This window comes from Falco cherrug, chromosome 9 (genome assembly GCF_023634085.1).
Source record: "Falco cherrug isolate bFalChe1 chromosome 9, bFalChe1.pri, whole genome shotgun sequence".
NCBI classification, from domain to species: Eukaryota; Metazoa; Chordata; class Aves; order Falconiformes; family Falconidae; genus Falco; species Falco cherrug.
In genome coordinates this window covers 30,942,844-30,957,075 of record NC_073705.1, presented here as the reverse complement: position 1 = coordinate 30,957,075, position 14,232 = coordinate 30,942,844, and the positions used below count along the sequence as shown (strand labels likewise).

At 35.2% G+C, this 14,232-nt stretch overlaps 1 protein-coding gene across 10 annotated transcripts in view; it reads right to left on the bottom strand.

The window, feature by feature from the left end:
- Nucleotides 1-14,232, bottom strand: part of EXOC6 (exocyst complex component 6) — a 96,238-nt gene that overhangs the window by 37,076 nt on the left and 44,930 nt on the right. For 6 of the 10 annotated variants that reach the window (XM_055721499.1, XM_027803823.2, XM_055721501.1 and 3 more), the window contains exons 15-19: nt 14,000-14,109; nt 12,841-12,952; nt 11,154-11,288; nt 6,276-6,455; nt 3,231-3,260 (exon numbers count right to left, since the gene is read on the bottom strand). In XM_055721499.1, coding sequence (XP_055577474.1) covers nt 3,231-3,260; nt 6,276-6,455; nt 11,154-11,288; nt 12,841-12,952; nt 14,000-14,109 — 567 coding nt within the window. The remainder of the gene's footprint in view (nt 1-3,230; nt 3,261-6,275; nt 6,456-11,153; nt 11,289-12,840; nt 12,953-13,999; nt 14,110-14,232) is intronic. The other 4 variants (XM_055721502.1, XM_055721504.1, XM_055721508.1 and 1 more) reach the window with 1 other exon arrangement.

Below are 14,232 nucleotides of genomic sequence, written 5' to 3'. Positions count from 1 at the left end.
AGAATTAAAGAAATCTAATTCTTGATATTTATTATTTGTCAGTTTGGGGTTTTTTAAATTACATGGTTATTTTTTAAGGGGGAGGTGGCTGTGGTTACTGTATCTAGCAATTAAATGCCTATATTCAATAGCATGCAGAGATGCAGCAGGTTTCTCACATTCCCTCCAGTTGCCTTCCATTCAGAGACACTACTATTATCTCTGCTGTGCCTATGCTAATTGCTGCTATCTACAAAACCTATTCTTCCACTAAACCAATGCAAAGTTTAAGAAACAAGGACCCTATTCTACAAGCAAAAACACCTGCTAACAGTGTTAAAGCCAACTGTTTTTTCACCCAGCTTTCACATTTTGCTGAAATACAAGTTTGCAAAAAGAGAAAACCCTTAGACAAACTTCTTATATTTCAAAGGAGCTTGTAAAGAGAATCTGCTGACATATTAAATCCTTTTTTATAGGACCCAAAAGCTTTTCTCCCAAGAACAATTGCAGTAAAGAGACATTCGGCTCCTAGGAAATTCCCAAAGGGTCAGCCATATGCATCCTTCTATGGCACCTTGGCAGTACCGCTTTCTAAGACCTATGCTAGTTCTCAAAAGCAGCTTTCATCGTTCACTACGGTGTCAGTCAATATGATTTATGGACTGCATTCAACAAAGTCAAAGCATACAGAATGAGAAATATGACTACAATCTGCTAATTTGTTTTGTATTGAGCCACTTAGGAGTCAAAGACCTGATGTCAGGCTGAGACCAGCAACACAATTAACTGGCCAGTGACAGATTCATCCATCCTCCCTGCCAGGCTGTGCCAATCAAAGACAGCATGAAGCAGCATTTGGAGAAATCAGTAAGAAAACCCATTCTCTGAGTAGCCTGTGGAGGCTGCTGATTGACAGGTTTTGAATATAGCTGCAGAAAACCACCACCCCTGCACCCTCACTGCAAGCTGTGAAATTAGGCTTTTGCTGCCAATCACAGACACAATAAAATAACACAAACTGCCGTCCTCAGCATAAAAGGAAATAACAAAACTTATCTGTTAAACCTAAGAAGTTAAGCTGAAGAATTAATTTAACAATATGAAATGACATAATGAAAAACTTTCTGAAAATGCAAAGAAACTGAACACACAGATTTTAGCAGTCATAATAACTGAAGTATTCTATTACTTAACATCAGGCCTAAAACCCAACTTCTGAACTACTGCTAAAATGTAAGTACACTAAAAAACACCAATGCAATTTTTAAGAATCAATTTTACTTCCAGTTGTGGCCCTGAATTCTACCAAAATAATAAAAAATACCTACTTGAAAGTAATTTGTATTAATTGTCAATAGTCATTCTTTTCCAAAGAGTACTCCAACACTAACTTTTTACTGGTAAAGCACCTATCTGGAATAAAACTTCAGTTAATTCTAAACCTAGATTAAAACACTTTTTTATATATATATATATATAGATGCACCCTCTATAATTTCAAATTAACTCAGCTGAAAATATAAGGTAAATTATTTCTTTAACTGTTCAAAATAAAACCTCAAAAATACAGGTCCTTAATAGCACATTTGATCACCCAATTGATTTAATGAGATTAATGGCTGTATAATAAAGTTTTAATTTGCTTTTTCATTTGAAGTATCTAATGGCACTATAAACTGCAATATGAACTTAAATGGGGATGTAAAAGAACCTGAAAAGAGAAATAAACTCAAAAGACTGTATAACTTGTTATAACTGTAGAAAACAAAACCGTTAAAAATTCCATGACTCAAATTATAACCTTCCAAAAGCAAATGCAGTCTGTGCTCTGCATTGCTGAAATTCTGCTAGGGCTTGGTCAGGACACAACCAGCACACTGACACCAGCTCAACATTAACCAGAAGTTATGAACACAAAATATTCAATACTTGTAGTGCTCATAATATTCTATTAGCTTGATAGTTCAACATGAGGCTGAGTATTCAAATCATGGAGGTGTTCATTGGAATGAACCACCAGTGTCATCTAGTCCAACCTCCCACTTGGAGTAGGACTATCACCAACAGTAGTTCAAGTCCATTGTCCTTTTTTCTGGCTGAGCCTTTAAAACAACCAAGGATGGGAATTCAACAGCCTTTCTGGGTAAACTCCTCCAACACCACACTACTCTCTTTGGGCAAACTTCTTCCATAGCGTCAAAGCTTCACCTCCCAAGCTTCTACCTGTGACCATAGCCACACGTGAATTTGTCAGTCCTACCAAGAAGAGTTTGGCTTCATCACCTTTGTGTCTGTTCATCAAGAGGCTGTAGGCTGCCACTAGATCTCTCCCCAGCCTCCTCTTTAACAGACTAAATAATCCATCTTCCTAAACCTCCATTTGTGACTCATGTGCTCTAGGCTCCTAACAACCTGAAAGTCCACTGCTAGATCTTCTCTCCAGATCCACAGAGCTACTACTCAGCCAATTGCCTTCCAGAATGTAGCAAGGAATGAGGTTATTCCCACACTGTGTACTCTTACGTGCCTTACGCATTTGTTCACTTAGAACAGTGAAAAGCACAGTATGTATTTGCTGCTGTACACTGCTTAAATGAACAAGATGCAACCATATTATTGGAAAAAATTAGTAAAAGTAAGTTCAGAAATTCAGTATTCAGAAGCCACTCAACAGCATAATATTAACACTTTAATTATCATGGAAATGCTTATGCCAAATCAAAATAAACTCCTTATACAAAAACTGATGACCTGAAAATAATCAGGGCATGGAAGAATTCTTAAATGCAATCCATCATCTTCTTAAAAAAAATATACATAAATTTAGCACATACATTCCCCTTGACCCCAGGCAGATGCAACAGAGAAATGATGGAACTTTCACTGATTCCTTATTCTATTTTATCATTCTACTCTTATTCTGTATGCATGCCTCATAGCTGCATTTTGATATCTGACCTCTCTTCCAAAAGATCTCATAGTCTCCTCTAAATTATCTCACTTGGGATGCAAGGCACACCTTACCAACCTTCTGCAAGGTTTTTAAGGCTCCTGCTGTCCTAGTGTATGAAAGCCCAATGTTAGTCAATAACCTGATCCCTGCATGCAACCACACAAGGTACATAGCAAGTCATCAGCAAAACAGAAGGCTCTTTTAATTAAATTACTTAAAAATCGAAGCAATAAGCCTGCAGGCAGTTCATAGTTTTTCAGTTCACATGCTTTTTCTTCATCTTGCATTTACTTACCGACATAGCTGCATGGTCATTGTTGTTATTCTGAGAAGGAAACCAGTAAGGCAATCAAAACAAAAAAATTAAGATGTACTGTCAACATCAAAAAAAAAAAAAGAATAAAAAATTGGTAGCAATAAAAGGTAAGGAAAAACTTCCAAAAAGAACAATTATAGTTACATAATTCCTTAAATTATTTTTTTTAAACCTCTGAACTTATATAGTTTTTTGTTGAGGCATACCAAAGAGATTATAATTTAAATAGTACTAATTTGTCAGTAAAATGTTTTTCTATAATAAGGAACTGTATGCCAAAATATCAAAGTAGCAAACTTCAAATGATGAAGCATTTGTTTGTATGCCTTTCCAGAAAGTTTTCATGGTAAGAAATAATATATTCCAAAACGCTTTGATCAAAAAGTAAATGCCATGTTTACCATGTGGCTTACAGAGGCTATCTGTACCTCATTAACATACTTTGTTCAAGCAAGACTTAGAATGGCTCAGGACAGTAAGAATCTAAATATAACATGATCCATTAGTGCATTTTAACATAAATCTAATGGTAATATAACTGCAGAGTGGAATAAAGATATTTTCTTTTCCAAAACCACTTTTTCAGTACAGTAAACACACAGAGAGGAGAAAACTAAGATATAAAACTTGAGAGGAAAAAAAAAGCTTCAGAGACGCAAGACATTTCCAGTGATTCAATGGAGATATCATACCCCAGCTAAGTTGTGCCACGAAGTGTGTAGTTTCAGTGAAACAGAAATCACTGTCTACCTGATTTAGATCTCTACACAATTTGCATTACTTTTATTGGAACATTAAAACATGTATGTAACATAAGATGCATTTTTTAAAAGTTATGTCTACACTGGTACAGAAACACTTCAATATAGCCCCACACGGATGCACACAAGGAAATACATTCCTGTTCATTTACACAGCTTAAACATACAGCTAAAATAGAACAAGACTCTAATGACAGAAACCCAATGACAGCAACAGAAATTGCTAAAGAACATAAAACATTTCTGCAAGAAGACTCAAGTTTGAAACAATATCAAAGTCACTGACCTTTGAACGAGGCTATGGAGAATTAGTGCGGCTGACTAGTGCTCTAGCCTTTGCACAGTGCCCTCCAACGTGATCAGATGTGCAAAGGTAGGAAGAGAAACGATTCCTCTACCTGTCCTGCTCTTTTCCTTACTAGAATTATGGCCAGAGGCTAGAACTTTTGTTCTTTGATTTCTAATTACAGAAAAAGTTCAGAGAAACTGTCTTCAGCAGTGGAATGTTTCTGCCAGCCATACAAAAATTATTATGGAAATGACACTGTGACAATAATGGAATAATTCATAATTGAAAATGAATACTAAAACTACTCCAAATTTAACTATGGCATGTGAGAATCTAGCTTAGTTTAGCACTCCAAAGCACTTAGTATTTTAATAAGTTATGGAACCTAGTTCTGGGCTTATCTTTGAAAATGCTTTCACTATAAATCTTCTCTTAATGAAAATAACTTACTGTTACAAATCTTAACAAGAATCACTGTAATGAAACTGTATACACATTTCCACGTAAACTCCACATCTCACGCACAACAGCATTCATAGGACTGTACATTTCTACAATTGGCCAAACCAGAATAGGGAGCAATATGTAGGATAGATCAAAATTTACAAGAATCCTCTTGCCAGACCAGACCAGTTGTTCATATAGTTCTACACCCTGCCTGGTACCTGACCAGAGCTTGAAATTACAGAACAACCTCTTCACAGGTACTAGCTTTCTCCAAAGGTTGACTTGTGCCCCCACGCACATATTTCTATTCCTTTCCCACTTTTCAAGTCCTAATGCCACAGCTGCTTCTTTCCATCCCTCTTAATACATTACATCATTCTGTCTGTGGCTCATTTCTGAACAGCTGTATCACCACACACACTCACAACAGACTTCTGTACATCCTTCTCTAGAAGTTGCACATCCCTTAGCTGCGTATGACCATTGAGAAGCAGTGCCGTTTGTTTACGCTGATTTTATGTTGTTACAATGAATTTAACTATCTAACAAATGTGCTATTCTTTATCAAAACCTATTCACTGAAACATACCTCCTCATACACCACATTCACATCAATATTAAGTGATACATTTTGAATGGGTTATGTCTTTGAGTCAGTAGAAAAAAGGAGACTGAAGAACCCCAGCCTCTTCACATTTGGAACACCGGGCAAGTCCACTATACCAGAAATTTCAACACCTTGTTGTGCATGTAAATAGATTATCTTTTACTTCCAGTCTGGAGCCGCAAAACATTCTATGTACTGAGGACTTATTCTTTATAGGCATCAGATGTGGGTAAAGCACTTGGACACCATTGTGACAGTAGTAACCAAGGACAAACTGATGAAAAGCTGATGTAGCTTGAAAGTTACTCCAGACATAAAGCTATAAACTACTATAAATCAAACTAGAAATAGTTTTTTTTGTCTTAAAGCAGAGGGAAATCAAACAACGGAATGTAACAATTGGTACATAAAACAGGTTTACAGTTCCCTTTTACCAGGGACAAACTAACACAGGATATATTTGAATATGAACAAGGATTCATTCCCATGAAGCTCAGAATTACAATCAAAATTATTTAGCTAAAAAAAAACCTTGGAACATCCAGTAACTCCATATTCTTATGCACAGCTGCAGGATTTGCATGAATTCTGCGCTATTTGAACGAATACATGTGCACGCAGAAGCAATATGGTTAATTAAAGAGGCTATCTGATGCTCTAAAAAACTGCATGAGTTCTTACACTATTTGTAAATTAGCTGTTGTTAACAGTATTACTAAAGTATTTGAAGGTATTCTAAGTATTACCGTGGGTGAGCATCATCAACATACTGAAACACATCTGAAAATACATCTGTACTAAAAAATACATCTGCCAGCATGTGCACAGTGCAAAAATAACATCTATCTTCAAAATCTTAGTACTTAAGGATAAAATGATGCTCCAATAGTTTGAAATTAAACTTAATTTTGAACACTTACAGGTAAATGAGTAAAAACTTGAAACGTGCTTCTTAAAAAGTTAATAAGGTCCATTAAATATCCACTGGCTCTTCCATCCGATTCAGACATTGTCCAATCATAATCAGCAATTTGAATAAATTCATCTATTTTTTGGTTAAGTTTTGTATATATTTCTCCTTCTGCAGCATGCCTTGCATCCTAGAAAAAAAGTCATGTGCAATCATCAGAATTCTAAAATATTATTAGAATGCAGATAAAATTATATTCATCCACAAAACTGAACTCATGTCTGTCTTAGAATCAAAAAATATTTAAATCAGTATTTTAACTTCCGTCTTACACTAAGTTTGTGGCTATGGTTTTTACAATACTCCCATAATGTATACTGTAAGAGTGTTTATAACAGAATATGCCTACAGGATAGTCTAAATTCTCAGAAACAAATGAAATTAATTTGAATTTGGAACAAAGCAATTGCTTTACTCTATTCACAATCACCTTAAATTCAGCTTACAAATTTATCAACCCTGACACAAAGTTTATTTGCCCTCTTTTACAAAGAAAATAATAAAATAATCTGATTATTTTATCTAGAAGTCCAGCAAACATATGATTTTTTACGTAATTCATCTCTTAAAGCCGCACATCTGAAGAATATTCATCATTTTTGATCCTCTTTAAATATCTTGATCACCACTGCGATTCAGAGCACTCCCCTACTTCCTCCTGCCCCTACTTTTTGTTCTGCCACCACCTGGATTCTACTTTTTGAAACAGTAAAGAGGAAAAGTCTAACATTTACTGTGAAGTGTGTTTACGATGCGATCTATCTACCTTGTTCGTTTAGCACACATCCTCATAGATGCAATGGGATCTACGTACAAACTCTTGTTAAGGCATATTGTATTGGAAAAGCATGCTTTTGCCAGCCAGGAGGTTAAAGATACTTGATGAAGTCTATGTTCTAATTTGGGCTCAATTTGAAACTTTCTTCACTGATCTTGAGAAATGATTCAAGTAAGACATTTGATTTAAAGTGAACTGGTCAGTTGCTGGAGGTTTTTAGAGAGTAAAAATAAGCTGGATATACTGGAGCAACTTAAAGGTGGATGACATTCCCATTGCCAGTTTCCTCTGGGAGAAAGCAGTCTCAAAACACGGCAGTTCAGAAAGGTGTAAATAAGAATGGCAAAAAGAAAAAATTCAAGATGCACTGAGCTTAAAGGTGGCATCACATGGGGTATGTCAAATGCAGTCTTCAGGCCCCAGGCCATGAGGCACTTCAGGAGGAAGCAAGAAAGCATGTGCCCTGCCATGTATAAATATCAAAGTACAATTCCCTAAAAATAGCATTTTTACTGCCAAACCAACTTCTAAAAGCCTCCACTGAACAGCTCTCCTAATCCAACACACAAGAATCTGACAACCTGTTAATATGTCAAATAAAGGAGTATGCTGACATCCACACTTTTGTAGATGGCTATGCCTATAAAAGTTTTGCTTAAAGTCAAGTCTAAATTTAAAGTTGCTATTAAAAGTAAGACCTCAGTTGCAACAATCTATAATGACAGGACTTGCAAATATATCTGTTTAGGTTTAGTGCAATTGCTCAAATTTTTTGTTTGTTTGGGTTTGGGTGTTTGGGGTTTTTTTGTTTAAAACTAAGTCATTTATGGAGTGGTTGTATCATCTTTACCAGTTAAGATAATAAACAGGCAATGGCAAGATTAGTTCTTCAGTTTTAGTTTTGAAAGCCTGTTTTTGGTTATCTTTTATTTTGCTTTGGTTACTCCTTTATAATTGGAGCAGCATATTGCCAGTACTTTAAGCAAGGTGTGTTCCTCAGTTCCCTGAGAAAACTGTGAACAGCTGAGCAATTGGATTTCAAACCCAGAAGTTACTTCTGAGAAGCAGCACTGTGAATCCCATACACAAGTCAAGAAAGTGTTAGCAGTATTCTGGTTTGGGATGACTCCCAGAGGCAGATGAATCAACTCCATCTCTTCTTCTAACGTGGTGACAGAACTGCATCAAAACCTTTTGAAAGCTCACCAGGTTTTCTCCCACTATAAAGTGAAAAGGGCAAATGACAGAGTTTTGTTAAATGGCTTTTTTCTCATTGATGTCCTGAATCCCTGCACAGGATTTGATGCTGCATTTCTGGCTCTCCAACAACCAGTACACAGCTTAATGCTAAGACCCTGGGCTCAGAAACTTCTATCAGCTAGATCTGCAAATACATTTATTTACACTTAGTGCGACTGCTGATTTAAACAAAGGAAAACAATGCTCATCCAAAGCTGGAAAATGTAGCTATAAATATTGAAAGCAACACAATTTTTTTATATGATAAAACAAAACAAGTTTTGGTGGTGGTGGTGATTTTTGTTTTGGTTTTTATTTCCACCCATGTGAAACAATGCTTGGAAAGTCTGAAGAACATCTTAAAATGAGATTTTATATACAAAAATAAAATGAGAAAAAGACTCCTCTAAAACAGTAGCCATGAAATAGTTTTGAAGGCTTCTATTAAAAATTACTTATAAAATTATCTCATGGAATGTGAATGTGATCAATACTGCTAATAAAAGGAGATTTTTGACCACTCGGAAAGAATGGAGGTGACATGATTTGCCACCAGGAGATAAATTTAATAACAGTAGAACATACCAAACTCTGTGAGAGCGCAGTTGGGGAACTATGAGCAGTTTTTCATTAAAACAGAGAGCAAAAGAAAGAGGGATTAACAAGAAAGAATTTTCTACTATAAATAGAGAACATTGTGCTACAAGTTCTCCAGGGAGACAGGAGAGAAACCATTAAAAAAAAAATGAAAAGATTCTTACGTGTTTCTGAGCATTCATTCTGTATTTTTCCAAGGTGCATAGATACTAAGCTCACTAAGCACAGATTATAATATTCTGTGATTCTCTTGAAGACAACTTAGATAGTTTATAGGATAGTTAAACAGAACTTACAGCATAAGCTATCGGCACAAAATATAATACAAACTTTCAACTGCATTTATTAAATTAAATTGAAGGATAAAGGATAACTTACTTTTTAATGAAATTTAAGACTATGGCTGCATTAAGTGTTTGTTTGAATGTTAAAAAGAGTATGGATTGACCTTACCTGAAAATAATCTATAGATGTGCAAATTCAAAGACACACTGCACTATCGGTACATCATAAGCAAACTAGGCATTCTAGATCTTACGGACAGGGCACAATTAATAAAATGACTGGTAGAGCAATGGTAACCTAACTACAGCTGCTAGGCTAGAACCCTTCTGTCCTGCTTTCTTCATTAAATTCTTAGCAAAACAAATGACATTTAATGAGAAAATTGTTGGCAATCAACTGGAAATATGAAGCGTCTTGCAATGATGATGTCTTATTCCACCTCACCCACCTTTTAACATCTATGCCAGAGGGGATGTTATAATAGGATAGGCTACATTGCACCAACAAAAAAAATGCAGTACAGAAAACAGACCTACTCTCAATAGGATTAGTCCTCTTTATCCCATAAATACAAGAAATCACCCTCCTTTGTTTCAGTGTACACTGAAAACCTCCTAAAGTTCAAGTTGCAGCTGCTTTAGAATCCCTGATGACTTTTTGTTTTGTTTTGTTTCTCTTTCAAAAGTTTCTGTATAGAAGCCCCAAGCGACTAAGTCAGCAATGCACTGGCTGAATTAATGGCACAAGGTAACCTATACACGATCATTCTTCTGTGAGAATGTTTTTTTCAGAAAGAAAACCCCCAACCATCCCCAAGTACGCACATTTGTTTCTGTTCTAAACCAAAAAAGCTACTCAGTCAATGAAATAATTTCTGTCATATTTTATGTATATGAATGCTGAAACTTGGTTCTTCAATGTACACAACCATCTGGTGCTTGAAAGAAGTACCTGGTGCCTAACCACCATCAAAACACGAAGGATCTCCAACCATCTTTACATTTGCCCCAGTGCCACAGCACCAGGGTTTCTGCTGTAGGGCCATTCAGTGGCCTGAGACCACACCATCTTTGCACTAGGCATAGCTAGTCCAGTTGTTGGCATCTTGGTTTGGAGCTTACTAGGGTCATTATGACATAAAACAGCCTGAGCAAGGATCAGACTTTTTACTAATTTATCTCAGGGATAAATCTCAGTCCTCTTGAGTTACCTGACATTAGGTATATAAGTTGTCTTCAGCAATTTCAATTTTACGTGCAGGTTTCCCATTAACAATACGTGTCTGCCTTACCACTGGAAAAGGACTAAGGCCTTTTGACTAATATTGTGGAGAGGGGCTTCACAGACGAGGTTATGGTTTTTGTTCTACCAAGGACAGGACTTCTATTATTATGTAAAGTATTATTATGTATGTAAAGGACATCTGAATAAAATACAAATTCTAAAAAGATAACGGAATCGTGGTTAATACTGCTTTTAGATTACTAAATTACACAATTTGAAAATATACCACAAAATATTTCTATTGTAGAGAATCAAATAAATAATACAAACATTTTAGATTAAACTAGCTGTTTTGCTTGATTCCATTCAGAAAGGGGAGATGTTACACAAACTGGAGCTTAACCTATTGAAAGCTTCTGGTGCACTTAAGCTTAGCTTGTAATTTCATAACTTAATAAAAGATGCATCTGAAAGAATATTGATGCTTCTGATGTACTGACATATTTCAGATCATACTGATAACAAAGAACAGTGTTTATCTGCTCAGTGTTACAACTGAATTCTTAACAGTTCAGAATTGTTTGAGTAAAAAATGAGAAAGCGTGCAGCTTTGCCTTCACCCCTTTTGTTTTAAAATGCTTCATTTACAGTGATTTTAATGTAACTTTTTAGACATAGTCATATAAAGCATGACATATACCATACCTTAAATGTAGAAAGTCCATAAAGTCTTGCTGTGTGAACAGTCACTTGTGAAATATTTGTAATGTTAGATATAAAATCCTCAAGGTATTTACAGGCTTGTTCCAAGTGTGTTGTGTTTATAATGATTTGAACAAGCTGCAAGAGGCAAAAAATTATTGTAAAAAATCCTTTTTGTATCCCCCACCGTTACTTGATTTTGTAAATGATTACCTCTTTCAGCAACAACACTACTAGAAATTAATTACAGTATTTCAGGTTACCGCGTATTACCTGTTAATTTTCATGTCTGCTTTCAGATACCACTACAGAGTAATATTATAGTTTACATACAAATGATAACATTTTAAAAATTTAGTCTGCAGACATGTACTTGGTGAAATAAATCCAAATTATATTTTAGAATTAAAAAAGGGAAGAGGAATATACATTGCCAAAAGTAAATCACTAATTTTATCATTAAAATAACTTTAAAAAATACTGCTATTACAAAAAAGGATTTCACAATATTGTCTGCAGAAGGATGCATTCTGAAGTTAGGGAATTTCAAATATAAGTTTGTCAACTCCTTCCCTCCCCTATAATGGTAACAACCTGCTTATACATGACACAAATGTTTTTATAAGCAGGACCTGCATTTGCATCCAGTTCACAAATTAGACAATGTACATAATGCACATTAATTGAAATATCAGTATATTATATCTTAATTCTCATTGCATACTGTCTGTTTTAGTGAACACAACGTAATGCTTGGTAAAATAAAGTTTTTTTCTTTTTAACATTTTTCTCATAAAACATATTGACTTCATAATAAAACACCGCAAAAAATACCAGTGAATTTATTTTCCTATCTTTGAAAATATTCCTGTACCAATTTCAAGAACATAGAAAACTACATCTCAGAAAAATTGTCTCATCTATGCAAGAGGTTCATGCAGTTTAAAACCAACATCCAGTATGACATAACACTGCTCTAACGGCAACAGTCTAAGTTCTCCTCAGCATGTTTCAGTAGGTACCTGCTGCCTCCTGGCATTGCAGGTACCGCCAGTGAATGTTCAGAGCCTGCCTTACTCTCTCCAACAAACAACGCCTTATTCTGTCCAACAAACAAGTTAAACCGAGAGTCCCGATGAAGAAACAACATGCAGAAACCTACCAAAATATTTTAATTGCAATTACTATAGAAAAAAATTCATGTGTTAGAGTGAACTTGAGATTTGAAATTTCTGAGTCCAGTAGGTTTATACACACATGAGAGAGATTTCCACCACCCCCTCCCCTTTTTTTTATAGGAAGGAAAAGAAACTCAACAGTGTGCTACTAATTGCTGGACAGGAACAGAACACATGAACTATGCTCAGTATGCAACCAAAGAAGTAAGAGTCTTTGGCTTATTTCTTGCATACCTCTGTTTATCATACAGGAGAGAGAACTCTTCCATTGTCATCTCTCTGTGTAAATACACTTCCAACTAGACCCAATATTGTATTGTTATTATTTACGTAACAGACATTGATGCTTTTTTATACTTCATCTTTCACCTCTTTAAATTTTCCACTTTAAAGCAAACACTACTTGTTTTTCTTACACAAATCTTAATACCACAGTATACCTACATTTACAAGAATAGTTTTAGTTTTCATTGTCTTTAAAATTACAGTTCTGAGCATGTTTTAAAACTTACCTCTGTTAAACCTATATGAGGTTTTTTAATCAGGTTCTGTAAACAGCTACTCAGAGTTCTTGTAAGCAGCAAATTTGTAGATTTTCTGAGCATATCATCTATTTCTGTTGAGCTGACAAAAAAAGTTTATTTTTGTAACTATGCTGTACATAGAAATATTAAGTATTACTGTCAAAGTATTGTCATTTTTTTCCCTTAAAGGTAACTTCTAACGTTAAGAATTCCCTAAGTGAATTTATTTTCTCGTTGCTCCAAGTCTTCTGTGATCTAACACACAGAACACTTCTTTCACCTACTAAATTATCCATTAACTGGTTTTCAAAGCTGAAGCAAAATCTGTTATTTTTAGATTTTGGGCATGCTTATTGACACAGCAGTTTGGAAAGAGTAATTTGTGGGTTTTAATGAGTTACTAAGGAGGTCACCATGCGCTCATTAGTACGTGTAAATTATAAACAGTATCAATTAAGAATGTGTGAAAACGAGTCATTTACATCTTTAACAGTGCAGAAGTGGGTGACTGTCCACAAATACCTTCCCGATTTCAGATCTACAAATGTTCTTTTGTGTAATTAAAACTAAGCTTTTGAAGGCTACAAGAGAAAAGGGAATGTGAGAATTATGATGTTTTCCATCAGAAAAAGGTGGGGTGGAAGAGGGAATGAGCATGGAGACAGCACGTTTTGTTGCTGGTGAAATCATTGCTAAGGAAACTCAAAGCTCTGAGGAGGGAAAGACCACTCAAAGTAATCAGGGATGCTACACAATTACTTCTGAAATGGTGAGTATGAAAGTACGTTTTTCAAATGTTATGTGCTTTGTTAAATAAATATCTAGATTATTCAATCCAGGCAGTACTGTTTAAAAAAAAAAACCCAGCAGTGTTTTAAGACTGCTTACCATGCCAAGCAGCGTTCAAACCCTACAGACCTACACATATAGTATACAATATATATACACACACAGAGAAACAAAATATATGTTATAGAATTGAGAATCACAAATATAAAGAATACTATATTTAAATTATATGTAAATTATGAAACAAACACCGCTAGCAAGTGCACAAGAAAATGTATTTTCATTTTACTATATATTTTCAGGTCACCTGGATGTTATAGGTTACCTTATAGTCACATTCCTGAGAATTTAAGCTTACCTGCGGTGAAGTGACTCTGAAAACTTAAGGCTTGCATAAATAAATTCCTTAACCTGGATATAAATCTGAGGCACTGACTGAGACATTGGAAGCTTCTTTGGAAAGGATTGCTGTGAAAATAAAAGATAATCTTACACTTGAATCTGGTTCTAAGGAGAGCTTGGTATTAAATGCAAGAATTAGAAAGCCACTTAACAATATCGATATTTTAAACTATCTTAAGCCGTTCTGGT